This window comes from Micrasema longulum, unplaced genomic scaffold, assembly GCF_059751315.1.
Source record: "Micrasema longulum isolate JH-2025_06_02 unplaced genomic scaffold, ASM5975131v1 h1tg000261l, whole genome shotgun sequence".
NCBI lineage: Eukaryota > Metazoa > Arthropoda > Insecta > Trichoptera > Brachycentridae > Micrasema > Micrasema longulum.
Window position 1 is genome coordinate 2,279,967 of NW_028277465.1, and position 15,295 is coordinate 2,295,261.

Consider the following 15,295-nt stretch of genomic DNA (forward strand, 5'->3'; position numbering starts at 1 on the left):
GTATTTTTAGGTAAAATTGTAATAATTATTTTCACTTTTCTGTGCTACTTAATGTTTAAAAGAACAATATTTTGTAGATGCAAGAAACGAATGTTACATGGCTAAGCCGTACTTACCTTCTAAAGATTCTGTAATGTTTTCTAATAAAATAGGTTTCTTTTATTTTAACCTTATTATAAAAAAAAATGACATAAAGGGAATTTACTTTTCTTCTCTATTAGTCAATAAGTTTTAAATATTTTTATCTGATTAATTTCAGAATTTAATTGTAAAATATTTTAATAAACCTACCTATAGATTATTATTAGACACAAACTCATTTAGAGCTGATTATTTGCTGGATTCAAACTAGAACATGAGGAATTTGAAGTCCATTCGGCGGGTAACAAATTAGATTTTTAAATTTTATAATTTTAATAACTTCTTAATAAAAATATATAGCTTTCTTACAAAATTTGGAAGCAAGGTCATCCTTATGAAGTTGAAACTCATAAATAAATAAATCATCATCTAATTCACTGTAACATTAAAATATTACAAAGAATTTAGTTTTACAGTACCACCACAGTTTATTCAAACCTCTAAAAACTTATTGTTTTTACTTTTTTCTATGATTTACCTCAAATAACAATATGCATCCTTTGGGTGTAAAAATGTAACTTTGGAACATTACTTGGGTTTGTAATCTTTGCTATTGACCCTTCCCATCTCTTGGCTACCCTGGGAGAATAATTCAGCCTTGTTTGTATCAGACTTGGTATTTGTAAGATTTTATAAATACATAATTTACTATATAGGAAGGAATAAAAAAACACAATTATGAAAAAACGTTTTATTGAATTACATTATTGAAAAACAAATTTGAATTCTGTTCCTGAATCAGTTGCACAAAATGCGCAAAACTTGTAACTCTTTTTTGTATTCATTCTATTGTTTCCAATAAATTTATTTCATAACATTAGTATTTTTATTTTACAGTCAACCAATATTTTTTTCACATTTGTCCATTGCATAATAATGAAACATTGAGTTGTGTAAGGGGTTCGAACTGCCAGTAGGGTCGTAGTGAGCCACATCTTGCTGGAAGGTGTGATTATATAAAATGCTGCAAACGCCCAGTTGCATTCCACCGGCAACACTACTGACTAGTCCAACTCCTTAGCGTCCACGCCGCGAACCCTGGGCAATGGGATCACACTCATAACGGTGTGATCGCAGCAGATAACGAGAGGATAAAAGGAGAGTTTCTGGCGCCTCCAAAACAGTACCAACCAGCTAAGGGAAGGTAACCCCGACAGAAAAATCCATCAGAGAAGGCAACGAGAAACCACCCTGGTCATCTTTTCTCAGGAATCACTATGGCGAGTAAATCCAACAAGCAGTTGTCCTGGCTGCGGAATATAAGAGTAGGGCAGGACCAAGATGCTTGCGCTGTAGTGATCGACAACGTTGGGGGACCTGACAAGGCACCTCAAGAAAAAGAGTTGCATAAAATCAAAGGCAGCAACCATCTTTAGTTCATTTATGGTGATAAAAAAATATTAATTTGACTCAGATTGCTGTATTAGGTAATTTATGAACTGATAAAGTGCCTTATTTTAGCGCCACTAATGATTTTAAATGTTTCTGTCTTGAAAACTAAAAATAACAGATTTTTGCCTTCTGTGTATTTACACAACTTTAAAATTAAAACGATTTGTAAAAATTATGACTATAAATAGGAATTCCAGTGTTAGTTGACCAAATGTTAAAAAAATATTGAGGTGCCAATATTATAAAAACGATAAGCATTATGAGAAAATTAAACAATGAAAATGGTACATGGAACTTATTTATCATAAATGTGCTTCCACGTGAATTATGAATTCCTTTACAGAATTTAAAATTGGCCAAGAAGATTATCATAATAAATAAAACTAAAACAAAGAATTGACACTTCTATATTTAAATTTTGAGACAAACTTCACATATTTAATAACATTAATAAATCCAGGGGAAAAAAATATTTATATTATTAAGTGATTACATAAAGCAGTCAATGAGGTCATGAACCCTGTAAATACCTTTTTTCTGGGTTATTTGTACTGTATGTCATTCATACTCTTTTTTGACGTCTCGAATCGCATTACAGCATCCATCATCAGGGTCGATGTACATCCATTCATTAGACATCTTAGCCATTAAACCACAGGGTCGCCATTATGTTACATACGAAATATTTCCAGAAAGCAAGTTCCATTTAAAAGGTTAAAAAAAACAAGTAGGTACTAATTTAGACCTTAAACTATTTGTCTACATAATTTCCATCACTTTCATGGCACTTGTCATAGTGTGACACAAGTTTTTGAATTACCTCTTCATAAAAGAAGACACCCACTTCTTTCATCGTCATGAACATTATCACGACCTTCATTGAACGTCTCATCCATCTTTTGACTGTTGAATCACATGTTCTCTGTACACCTTACAGATTTCTTGATGAATGTGGCGAGGTTTTATGTTCTTCGCATTAAGGAAATAAATTAAAGACCTTATTCAAGTGAGCACCACGAAGCGTACACAACAGTCAGCTAACTCATAATAGTGTCAACTCCTTCTAAATAGGTCAGGGTAAGTTCCACGCATGCGCAAAACTGCCATCACAGCATTAAGATAGCAATAAATACAAACAGAGCTTACTTTCTGGATACACTTTGTACTTCATGAAATGTTGCATTGTTAAGAATCTGCAAATCCTGTATACTAATTTACTGTTTACATGTCTTCACCGGGAAATTCTTCATCATCGAGTAATAGAGTCCTGGCAAGGTTTCTTGCAAGAGCGAGTTTGAGTAGATCCAATTTATCTCCAAGTTCACCGTTTGTGATTCTCTCTTCCACACAGTGCATTATTTCATATGTGTCATCTGTACCAAACACTACCACATCACATTCTAGAAGAGGCAGTGTATCCATAAGAAGAGTGGACCAGAAACTGAAAAAAAAAAAAAAAATACATACTTAACCTTTTGAACGGTATGTTTATGTAAGTTGTACAAATAAAATTTGAACACCTTAACTAATAAACAATACATATACAAAAATAATTTCAAAAACAAAACACTGTTATAAAATCCAGACGCTTTCTGATGACACTCTATCTACCTATACGGATGTTTGTTTTTAACAAAAATCATGCGAACTAAACTATATCTCCAGTAGGTGGAACCTAAGATAAACGAATAAGAAAACATTGCCAATAAAAAGGTATTATGTTTTGTTTAATCATTAGTTTTTAAGGGCGAATATTGTTAACAGAATCTTAAATTGGCATAAGGGATACAATTTAAGTAAGAGATTATTTTAAACATATACTTTACAGAATTGAATAGTCCTCCATTTGGACCATATTTAGAAACATCTATCTAATTTCTTTAAATATCTAATAAAATGTTCCATTTTTAAATGTTTTTTATTTTTTAAAATCTGAGCATGTTTTTCACTCATTATTTTAATTCTTACCTTTTAATTACTTTTACAAAAAAACTTTCTTAATTTGAAATATTATTTCTATTGGTAAATACTAACTACAAACTTTTAAATAACTTTTTTTTACTTTAATTTTAATTTTTAAACGACTTCCATTTAGGTTTTATTTCCTCCTCTTTTTTGTACTTTCATTGGTAACCTTACATATAAATATTATATAATATGGAAACTTCACTGGTAAATTAGAGTTAAGTCTAACTGGGTAAAATATGAAACTATGTAACCGTATGTTTCCTGAATAAAAGAAAATATAAAAATTAAAAAAATACTTTTACAAAACAAAATCTGTTTAATGAAATTGTAACATTATTCGCCATTTCGTTTTGACTGATTATTGATTAGAGTTCCAGGCAAAACTAAGGGACGCGGGATTGATGCGGGACGAGGCGAGTGTTGGTTGGCAATAGGATCTCCTGGGGGCGTTTGGTAATGTCCAAGGGCTCCAATTAGGAGCAGATGGGTAAAAGAAGTAACATTATTAATAACTTACTAGTTTGGAGTTATTTTTGAAGCTAACAATGATATTAATAAGTTAGCCGCTTGACTGAATTCACTGCTCTTGTACAGCCGATGAAATTCTGAGTATTTTGCTGGGAAATGAAAAAAAAACATAATTAGTACGTATTAATACAGCATTAATGAGTAAAATCACCAGTGTGTACAACAAACCAGGTTGTACAGGGTAGGGCAGAACCGACTGAGTAGTTTTGGGGGTCACTGCATGGGCTGAGGTTAAGTTAAGCAAATGCGAGTAGTTTCATTGTATTTTCACTATTATCCTGTTTTTAGTCATTATTATGATTTGGATTGAAATGGACAATTGGAAGAGATTGGAAGTACCCTAATAGGAAGTGCACATTTAGCACCAAGAACAGTTAAAACCCACAAAAATGTGCAGTTGTCTAGAGCAGCCACCAAAACGCTTGGCAAAACATGATGTAAAAAATGGGTTTACCTACAGATTTAAATAAAATAAATCACTTTTCTCTAAACTGTACCGTTCTTTATTTATAGCCCCTCAAAAGTAATGGCTCCGCCCCATCCTGTAACTCATGGACCCCACAACTTGATTCTCGTTTAGGTAAATCATAAATAAGAAGGCATATATTATTATTTTCCAGCAAAAATGTAAATATTACTTATGAGCAGGTAAGAAACAAATAATTTAGCAATGTTACTAGCCAGGATTGGAAATGCAAATTAAAAAAAATACAGATTTGATTCTAATCATTCTGTATTTGATATTATTGAAACAATAATATTAAACATTAGAGACGTCACACATCTTGGTGTAGTTCAAAGGTTAACATTTCAGTTAATGTTTTTTTTAAGATATATATAGTGCAATTTAACCATCGTTTCAGGCAATACAACGCATTGAGGACAGTAGGAAGTAAACAGGGCTTCTTTAGAGATTTTCAATGGTCAATAAAGTAAAATTGATATTTTCTAACTAAAATGGTAATGTTTATATAAAAATATGTAGTAAACTCATAGGTTACAATATATAATTAAACATGTATGAAAAAAAAACAAACATTTTAATAACTCTGTACTTCCGATTGTAATTGGGGCCTCGAGCTTTGAGAAGAATGGGAATTACCAGACAATTGTCTATGAAGCAGAATTGAATTTTCTATATAAACATGTGAAGTACCTTCATCAGTAACATGTAATTAAACATGTTTTAAAATTAATTAAATATAAATATTCTATTTATCCAAAAACTTTAGTTTAATCTCTCGACATTTTTTCATCCCATTGGTTTGTTATCTATAAGCATTTTAGGTGGTCTGTTGTCTCCCATCCTTGTGACATGAACTGCCCAGCACAATTGTTCTAGTTTTATTATTACTATTCTGTTGAAAGGTGGCAAAACATGACATGTCATTTTTATTAATTTTGAACCAGAGTTTGATGGCTCTGAAAAATCGAAATTTTAGTTTACAATCCTAATTCTAGTGACAGTAGATGCATTAAACTTTACTTGTTAATGATAATTTTTTTTCACCAGGGTGATTACACAAAATGCTGAAAAATCCAGTGATATAATGTTACTCAATATGTACGCCTTGTGGTCTTATGGTCAGTGCGTTTGCCTACTAAAAGGTCTCAGGTTCAATTCCCGACATGGTTGACATGAAATGCTAATCTAACTGAAAATGTGTTTTTACACTGCAATATTTCATAGTCCCTGCACTGGTAGCTAAAGCGTAAGACTGATCACCATATAATAAAAATAATGATCTCTACGTTGCCATTGATTGCTATACCAATGTAGCGCCCTATGCACCACTGGGTATGGATAAGGGAATGATGATACCTAAAAAAAGGACATATCATATTTAGCCATCTTTTAACGAATTTAATACCTACATATTTTATAGATAAAAAAACATAAATAAAATATAAGAATTTTCATTGGTTGGTATTCTGTTGATTATTGATAAGACCGGAAAATTCTAAATACCTAGGAAGACCAGGCGATCGCTTAGCATCATATCTGGGCCCAGGGCTCCAACCAGGTCAGTGTTGGCGAGTGTGCCTGTCTTGGCGTACTCCGCAGGGCTTCATCTGCCAGCCGCGCAGCCAGAGGCCCCGCGCGCCCCCGCAGGGCCCAGCCCAGGGCAGCACCTCCCCGGCCACGGGCCCGCAGCACCATCGCTTGTCTTTGACAGATGCTTTCCGCTGGATAGAAATAAATATTTAAAAATTACTTTTTTCCATCTTTAGACCTTAATCTGCAATGCAAATAAGCAGTTCAGTAGGACTGTAATATTATTTATTTTTTATTCTCTCTTAATTTGTGCAGCCAGCATAAAAATCAGTTATAGTTCTGATTAAAAAATATATATAAATAGAATAACAGTATGTTTATTATTATTATTATCAATTATTATAAGTTATAGGCAGGCAGCCTTTGCTGATGCGCCTATATCTCAAATACTGCTTTTTCTCTGCGGTTATTTACCTTAAAAAAGCATCCAAATGGTTTTTGAACTGGTTGACCAAAATGGAATGGACAACTAGGCTTGGCAATTTATTCCAGTCTGAAACTGCCCTGGTGGAAAGGAAGTTTTTCTTGGGATTGAAGTGGAATTGAGGACGATAGAGCTTCTAGTTATGACCCCGTAAATTTTTATTGAGACTTAATTGATAAATCTCATGCAGGGGGCAGTCATAGTAATTATTGAGTATTTTATAAGTTTTTATCAAGTACCCCTTTTTCTGTTAGTTCGTTCGTCCAATGATGTGAGTCCTAGTGCTTTTAATCTACCATGGTAAGGCATCCTTTTGAGTAATTTGGGGATTTTCGTAGCATTTCTTTGGACTTTTTCCAGTACCTCGATGTCTTCGGTAAAAGAAGGGACTCCATGCTTGACATCCATACCCCAATAAAGGTCTTGTATTGTACAAGGACTGAACCTTGCGGAACGCCGCTAAGTACGTTATGTTCTGTAGATGAGGTGTTGCCTATTTTTACTTGAAAGATACGATTGTTCAAAAAGCTTAAATCCATCTTAGTAGTTTACCATGGATACCCAATTGCTCTAACTTCTTGACCAGTATTTTAATTGGAATTTAATTTGCATTAATGTTTTGGAACCCACCCACACTCGTGAGATTATAACGCTGCGCCTCGTTGAGTATCTTCATGACTCTGTGTTGGGGGCCGAGCGGCAGGCGGGCGGTGTGCAGCGCGGCCCTATGGAGGCCCTCCCCGGGGCACTGGCCCAGGTAGGAGAGGCCGCAGGCCCACAGGGAGCGATGGTCAGCGAGCAGAGAGCCGTATTCCAACACTAGGCTGTCACGCAGCTGATGCGTCACGCTGAAAAGGGAAGAAAATTTAACTGAATAAAAAACGGGTTACCCAAGTGCGTTACGTGACACATTACTTTTTATAGTTTACTTTCAGTGCTGCAGTACAGGATTTATTTACTACATTTAGTAATTAATTATAATTTTTAAATCACACTAAGTCTAGAGACTTTTCGGTGGGATACAATTTTTTAGAAACAGATCCTTTTAGATAGATTTATTAATTACCATTTAAAATTTTCTATAAAGTACTAGAATAACACAATTTTACGTTCGCTCTCTGAATTAATTAGTAATTCAGGGAACCTTTAGTTTTTAATCCAATGTTATAAATGTGAGAATTTTTTAATAGTCCGTACCAGTAAAGTGATCAACGATCAATTTGAAGTCACAAAGCTGTTTTACCGGCAGGAAATTACAGAATTAATAATATACACCTATAATGAACCTTTGGAATAACAAGATTCCAACTAACAATTTGAGTTGCCAAATGTAAACAGTTCCATTGTAGACACTAACACCACCTACTGAATATTAAAGAAATAAGGAAGTGTTAAGAGTTTTAACTACATCTTATTTAATACAATTCGTTAAATAAGGTTCACAAATTATATCAAATAATAAACTATCAGCTTCAGATGAAACCTTGTTATTCCAAGGGGTTGATAATCCAAAAAATACATACATATATTATTATTATTTTCATCTTTTATATCATGCAAGGTACACATGAAGTAGTTAATAACCTAACCTACATTTATTATAGTGTTAGCTTCTAAGAGTCCTATCAGCACGTTGGTTTTATATTTTCGTGTAACTACTATAGGTGAAGGTGTATAGATAAAGGCGGTAAGTGGTTACATACAAATATTCTATTATATTTTCTAAAAACTCACGAAAAATTCTTGTAACACAAATCTTACATACTTGACTTGGTGTTCATCTACTATGTTTAATTTTCCCGAATGCATAAGTAGATCAGTCAAATGTGTAGCGAACCAGCCATTATCGGACATTTGTTGAATTTCGTGCAATATCTAAAAGAAGAAAACACACCACTAAGTTTCAAAAGATGGTTTTATATTTTATTTATTTATTAATTTTTTTCCACATAATAACCCATGATTAATAATAAAAATAATGTGACCTCACTGGGGTAACCCGTGCCGAGGACACAACAATATACTATTTTATTCTTTTTTCCATGTGAGAATATACAAAGAAGATTTTATATACAGAGATAATTCACAAAATGTTCAGACAGTTTTATCACTGCGTATTAATTTATATTTGAAAAACGCACAATAAAAGAACAAAAACACAACATTAACTATACATTGTGGAGCAGTTGATTCAATATTGGTTTGGGCGAATAAGACAATCCATTTTACTTTTACCCAGCTTCACTGTCCTTTTTTTATTGCCTTTTTGAACATTTTCTCGTTACAAATTGTTTTAATGGACAGTTGAAGTAGGTTATAGATTTTAATTGCATAATACTCAAAATCTCTTTGTCAGAAAGCGATATTAGTTTGTATTTGTTTAAGTTGTCTTTCTGTTGAGGATCTAGTGATTATATTATTTATATGTGTTGTAGTGTAGGGGGTTATATCTTTCGTTTGAGTGAGAAAAGTTTTTGAATCTGTAAGAGAGTATTTTTTTAGAGTATTATTGCTTTGATGTCATAAGTTGTGATTTGTGGAATATTTCTTCAGCAGATGTCTGTATTGGACTCTTGAGTATTATTTTAAATATGGATTTTGTGCGAAAAATACACTATTTAAAACTGTGTCACTCCCAACACCCCATCCGATTATACCGTACTCCAAAATTGATTGGCACAGTGCAAAATAAATCTTTAAATGTTCTTTTACATTTAATTCACATAAACGCCCAGAGAGCTTTTCTAAGTATGGTACATAGAGAGAAACAAAGTAAGGAATAATATATAGCGTTTGGTACATTTGAATACATATACAAACACCTAGTAAGAAAATAAATTATTAATAAAAAAAACACAAAAATATACTAATAAAAAAATTTTAATGTTGCTATAAATGCACAGTAGTATGCGAGTAAAAAATAAAATTATCCTATATAATTTCTAAAGATCATTATTTTCATGTCCCCGGCTTGCTAGATAAATCCGTGTTAAGTTAAGTAATACACCAATGGCTTATGGAGTCGCCCATACAGACAAAAACCATTCTATAATTACTAATCAAGAAGTTAGCCACAGCAATACAACGGGCCATAGGTGCTCAGGTCGAGAATTGCAAGCGCAAAACGAAACCGTCTGTTACGCATCTGTTTGAAAATTTGGAATGCTGTTGGTCTATGGGGTTCTCTTTAAGCGGAGGCGAATTATTACTCATAAGTAGATACCCTGTGAATGTCATCTTCCATCAATGCGAGTACGATGACATCCAGCTGAGTCTGCTGCGAGGAGGCTGCGGGGGCTCTGATGGAAGCGCAGGCATGAGCTACTCTGCCCAAGTCTCCACGCCGTGTTCCCGGGGCACAATAGAGGGTATAGGTCCCTAGGAGGTCACGCCAACAGGGAACTTCGGAACGGGCTGTTTCTAGGGCGTCGCGTTGACCAGCAACTAGCTACACAGTCAATCAGTATTGTTTATAATCAATATTCAAATAAATTAATTGGGAGTTAGGACTTTTATACAAGAAAGTTGTCTTTTAACATATTGTCTTGTTCTGTGGCAGTAAAATTATGTAGTATTTTGATTAAAATATGGTATATTATTTTTAAAACATGCTAAACTAAACATTTTGAGATTATTTAAATGAAGTTTATAGTGACATTTATTGCAACAGACAGGGAAAACATTTTTAAGAAGGGAATATGGAAGTCTAGGCATTTATAGGGCTTATGACTTGTCATTCACAATAAATTTAAATCTCAAAAACTCCAACCCTGTCTACAAACATTTGGATATACTAGAAATATTGTTGAAGTTCATAATTTTATATCCTTACTGAATGAATTACTAGTTGTAAATGCATTTTTATTTATTTATCAGCTAATTTAAAGAATAATTATTGATTATTAATGGAATACTTAGGCATAGTTACACATTTGTATAAAATTAAGTAATTAATTTTCTCTGCATTAAAAAATAAGAAATTTTCAATATGGAGAAAAAACATATAAAACCATTAAGAATATATTCTTAGCTTACTTTTTTATGTATCAACTTGTAAAAACAATTATACCTCGAATTCATTCATGAGAGGTACCTGTAGAAATTATAATGGACTCAGTATTGATGTAGACATTTTTAACTGCACATTGCATTTGTACAGAAAATTTCTTCATGGGGTCGATTATTTGGGATAGTTGCTGAATGTGCATCTTGTTTATGCTATGTATATGCTATGTTTATGCTATGTGCCGCATGTAATGTATATGTTTGTGTATGTTTTATATGTGCGTTCATGTGTGTGCGTGGATGGCTCGGAGTGTACATTCGGTATTTTCATTTATTTTAATTTATTATCTCAATGGAAAATGCAAATGTCAACGAAATTCTTATTTATTTTTTATTTTCTTGTCACTTTTAATGTTTATATCTTTTGCATAATTTATGAAAACTTAATTGGTCTTTTTATGTTAAAAAAACATTGTTTTTAATACTTATTATGTATGACTGTATGTTATCTGAATAAAATAAAATAAAAATAAAAAATTACATAAATAAGTTTCACTTGGTGAGATCCTTTACATCTCTGGGGGTCAAAGTCCACAGATCAATGAGATACACACATGTGCCGAATGATTTTATCTGACATTTTGAGTGACGACTTCAAGAAGCAACTCAGCATTTTCTATTGAATACAATACATCATATTCTGCAAGACCAACAGAGACATGAAGTACAAAGGAACTTGGCCTATAAAAGAAGCACAGGGCGTGGTAATGCCAGTCAATCAGTTCCTGTATATAGTAAAAGTAGTCAATTCCAGCATGTAGCATTTTGAAGCGTTAAAACCAATCTCTGCGTATTGTTTCTGACAGAGCATGGTTGCCGTAAATCTGCTCAAGAATTCTATGCGTTTTAGCTGCAGATTTTTTCAAGAAAAAGTGATGCAGTAAAATTCTCTGGAAATACCCTTTATTGACACAAAATTCAACATGTTTAACACTACGAAAAAATATGTTGTTTACACTTAGCGTCTATTTAGAGGCTTATTAGGAAGGCTTGTAAGGAATAACCCGCTAAGCCTCTATTTAGAGGCTTGTCAGCAGGTGGGATAGAGGGGATATGGAAGGAGGTAATGAAAAGTATACCACAACACCCAGACCAATTGAGAAAAAATCGTTCTTGGATTTTTTCTCGCAACTGGCGGGAATCGAACCCGCAAATTCATTTGCACAGTTGGCCCTCTAACCAACTGCGCCACGGCGCCTCTCAAATCATTTCGGCGGAAAAACATAAATACTGTCATTTCAATCCTAATGGTGAGCTTCAAGATGACGTTGGCTGTAGTATTGTTCGATGTCAGAAGGCTAAGTGAGATAACAACACCTGTGCGGAAACAGCGAGAACTTATTCAAGCCCCTATTATAACACCAACATAGCACTGTGTGCACAATAATTTACAATAAGTAATGGAGCCTGAGAATCCTAATCCCAATAAAAAATCTAATTAACTATAGATGTTGAGGTGTTTACAGACATACTCGATCACGAGTTCCAACAGGATATGCTAGATTTCAAATGATCGTTATTTATCTTCGATAGTCATCTTTTTAAAACTTACCTTCATGATATGGTTTAAACGAGGTTCCGATTCAAATGATCCCGCTTCAACTTTAGCTTCACAGTCTATTTGCCAATGTTTCCAATTAACGGTAAATTCGTTCATAGATAAACTGCTATAGGCCTATAAGAGAATGAAATATATTGTAAAGAATTTCAAGAAAGAAAGAAGAATGCAGAAGACACATTTTTATTATATATACATTTGATTTTCACCTAACTCTTGAAAAATATATAATTTTAGTATCAGAGATATCAGGCCATGATCATCAAAACATCCTAAGAGCAAAATTTTGTTTGGAACATTTATTTTATACGAGACAAAATTTGACTCTCAAAGTACATTCCATTAATAATTTTAACAGTTAAGAAAAAATATTATTTTGTAAAATATTGATTTTGTAGGTTATGACATTTTGACGATCATTGCTGGATATATCAGGCCAGTGCAAAAGTCACAAATCAGCATTATGGCTAGTTTTATGTTAAATATCCTAAATATATATAGATCCTTAACATACGACAGCTGATTGAGAAGTGCCGTGAGTTCAGCAGGCCAATGTTACTGTGTTTTATTGACTACACAAAGGCCTTTGACTGTGTATGTTGGCAACGTATGTTTGAGATCATGCTAGAGATGGGTGTGCCACAGCGTCTCACATTACTGGTTAAAAATTATATATGGAAGGGTCAGCAAGAGCAAGGATGGAGAATTCACTGTCAGCTCCATTTAAAGCAGAAAGAGGCGTGCATCAAGGTTGCATCTTGTCGCCAAAACTCTTCAACCTTTACGGTGAATATATTAGAAGAGTGCTGGGTGGGTGGAATAGTGGTGTCAAAGTGGGAGGTTAAAAAATATCAAATCTGAGATATGCAGACGACACAACACCGATTGCCTAAGATGAAACCGAGCTAGCAGAAGCCTTCAGACGAATAGAGTTGGAAAGTAAGGGCTTTGGGTCTGAAAATAAATAAAAGTAAGACAAAGCTAAAGATTGTAGACAGATAGCAGCCTCCTAATGACAAAGCAGATGCAAGACCTTAAACTGATAGATGACTTTGTGTACCTCAGCTCGCTTATTTCCAACAACGGCAGTTGCAGAACTGATATTGGTCGCAGGATTCAAATGGCCAAAGAAGCAGTGAACCGTTTGGAGAAGATTTGACGAGATCGGGGTATATCAATAAACACAAAAAAGCGTTTGATGGAAGCCCTTGTATTCTCCATTTTGCTATATGGGGCTGAAACGTGGACAATGCGTGCCTACGAGAAGAAGAGGATCGATGCATTCGAGATGTGGTGTTGGAGAAGGCTGCCGCGTGTGCCTTGGAAAGTCAGAAGGATGAATGCATCGATACTGAAAGAGCTTTATATTACAATTTGTCTGTCAGTGGTGTGTTTGAGGAGGATACTGTCTTTTTTTTGGAAATATTGCTAGACGTGAGCCAGACAATATAGAAAAGGCAATAATGTAATACGAGGTGAGCCAGACAATCTAAATAATGCCGAATTGAAGGTAGGAGAAGCCGGGGTAGAATGCCATATAGATGGACTGACCATATAAAGGAGGCTACGGTTTGAAAATTTTATGTGTCGGTTCGTCGGACTGAGGACAGACTGGAGTGGAACAGACTAATCAGAAGTGTTCATAGCGGTCACGATCCTCAGCATTGAGGGACCGGCTTGGAAGAAGATGTTAAATATACAACAAAAATTAAAACAATGTATGCACATTAAAACCAGATATTTACATAGCCGTATGAAGATGGTTTCGTTAACATTTTGAACTTCTAACATCAAATTTTACTTAATTTTTCAATTTTTGCCTAATAAATTTTAAGCAGTTAACAACTTTAATTAAAATATTTATTTATTATTTATTAAAAAATTAGAACAACCATACAGAATGTTAATACAGTATGTCGATATTACTACTTACGTCATAGGTGGGCATAGAGCGTAAAATATTATCAGCATGTTTGAACTGATTACTATCACTGTTAGAATGTAACCTCAGAAGCCCTCGCGCTATATCAGTCCTTCCCTGCATCACCATCCCGGTAACAGTATCCCAATATTCCGGCTTCTCTTCCGAACCTCGCTCGCAGATCTCCAGTATCTGCGCTGCAGACTTCTCGTGGTTAGGAAAATACAGCCTAACCCACTCTAGCAGTTGTGGCAAAACTATATCCCCGGGAATATTATCCACGTACAAAATCTCACAAAGATGCCACACATATTCGATACAATAAAATATAGTCTCGTAAGAAGACAAGAGCTCTTTTTCTTTACTATCGGCAGTCGACTCTACGGCCTCACTTAAATTTTCTAAACAGGCACGAATGATCGCGCGATATTGGCGCGATGTCTTGAGCAGCTCGCATCTCATATCGCCGTAATTTGATTTCTCGACCATCGTTTGTAATGACAGAAATGTTCCGTTTGATTCGTTTACCAGTTTGCGAATGATCGGATGAAACAGCCGAACATCTTGCCGAATCATATGAATTTTGGGATTGCAGGGAGCATGTTGACTCTTAGAATTCTTAATATCGCCTTTGGCGTTTTGGCACGGAAATATAGCGAATTCATTTCCTTTTGTAAATGTTGCTGCAATTCCAGCTTTCGCACACAATTCGTCGGGGATCAACTGAAAAAATATAATGTTTGAAATCAGTGCACTTTTGTAGGTTAATTCGTCCAATTCGATCAGCGTAATCCCGATAACTTACAAATGTCTTGATCGGCATAAATAGATCGAGGTTCTCCATTATTAAGGGTATAGAAAAAATCTCATGAGAGTGTATAAAACACGATTTGTGTGAAAAAAGCGGTTAAAATGATAAATGTTAAATGACAGATCGTTAATACGAAATTCGAAATGCACAAGTGGGTTTGACAGATGAAAAAAATGGTACCTTATTGGTTTTATCTATGGAAAAACTCGCACAGCGTGGGGCTGCGTTTCATAAAATTAAATTTGTTCAATCGTTTAGACATCGTCATCAAAACAAAAAACGATCATAAAAGTTAAAAGTTTTGTCATATGTTGGAGGCGAAGTAATTGTACTGCAATTATTTTATTACGAATAATTTTACTATCAAAAATATATTTAAATATCGCCAAATTTCATAAATTTACTAAGAGATCCCACAAACAGGAAACGAC

General features: G+C 34.2%; 1 protein-coding gene across 1 annotated transcript; it reads right to left on the minus strand.

Moving 5' to 3' along the window:
* Positions 1 to 817: 817 nt before the first annotated feature.
* Nup75 (nuclear pore complex protein Nup75) lies at positions 818 to 15,014 on the minus strand. The gene is given in 10 exon segments (XM_088224090.1): positions 818 to 2,974; positions 4,019 to 4,118; positions 5,999 to 6,088; positions 6,091 to 6,216; positions 7,140 to 7,357; positions 8,275 to 8,384; positions 9,733 to 9,957; positions 12,127 to 12,249; positions 14,066 to 14,776; positions 14,859 to 15,014. Coding segments are annotated over 10 exon segments (1,962 nt in total). The 5' UTR covers positions 14,898 to 15,014; the 3' UTR covers positions 818 to 2,754.
* Positions 15,015 to 15,295: the final 281 nt, after the last annotated feature.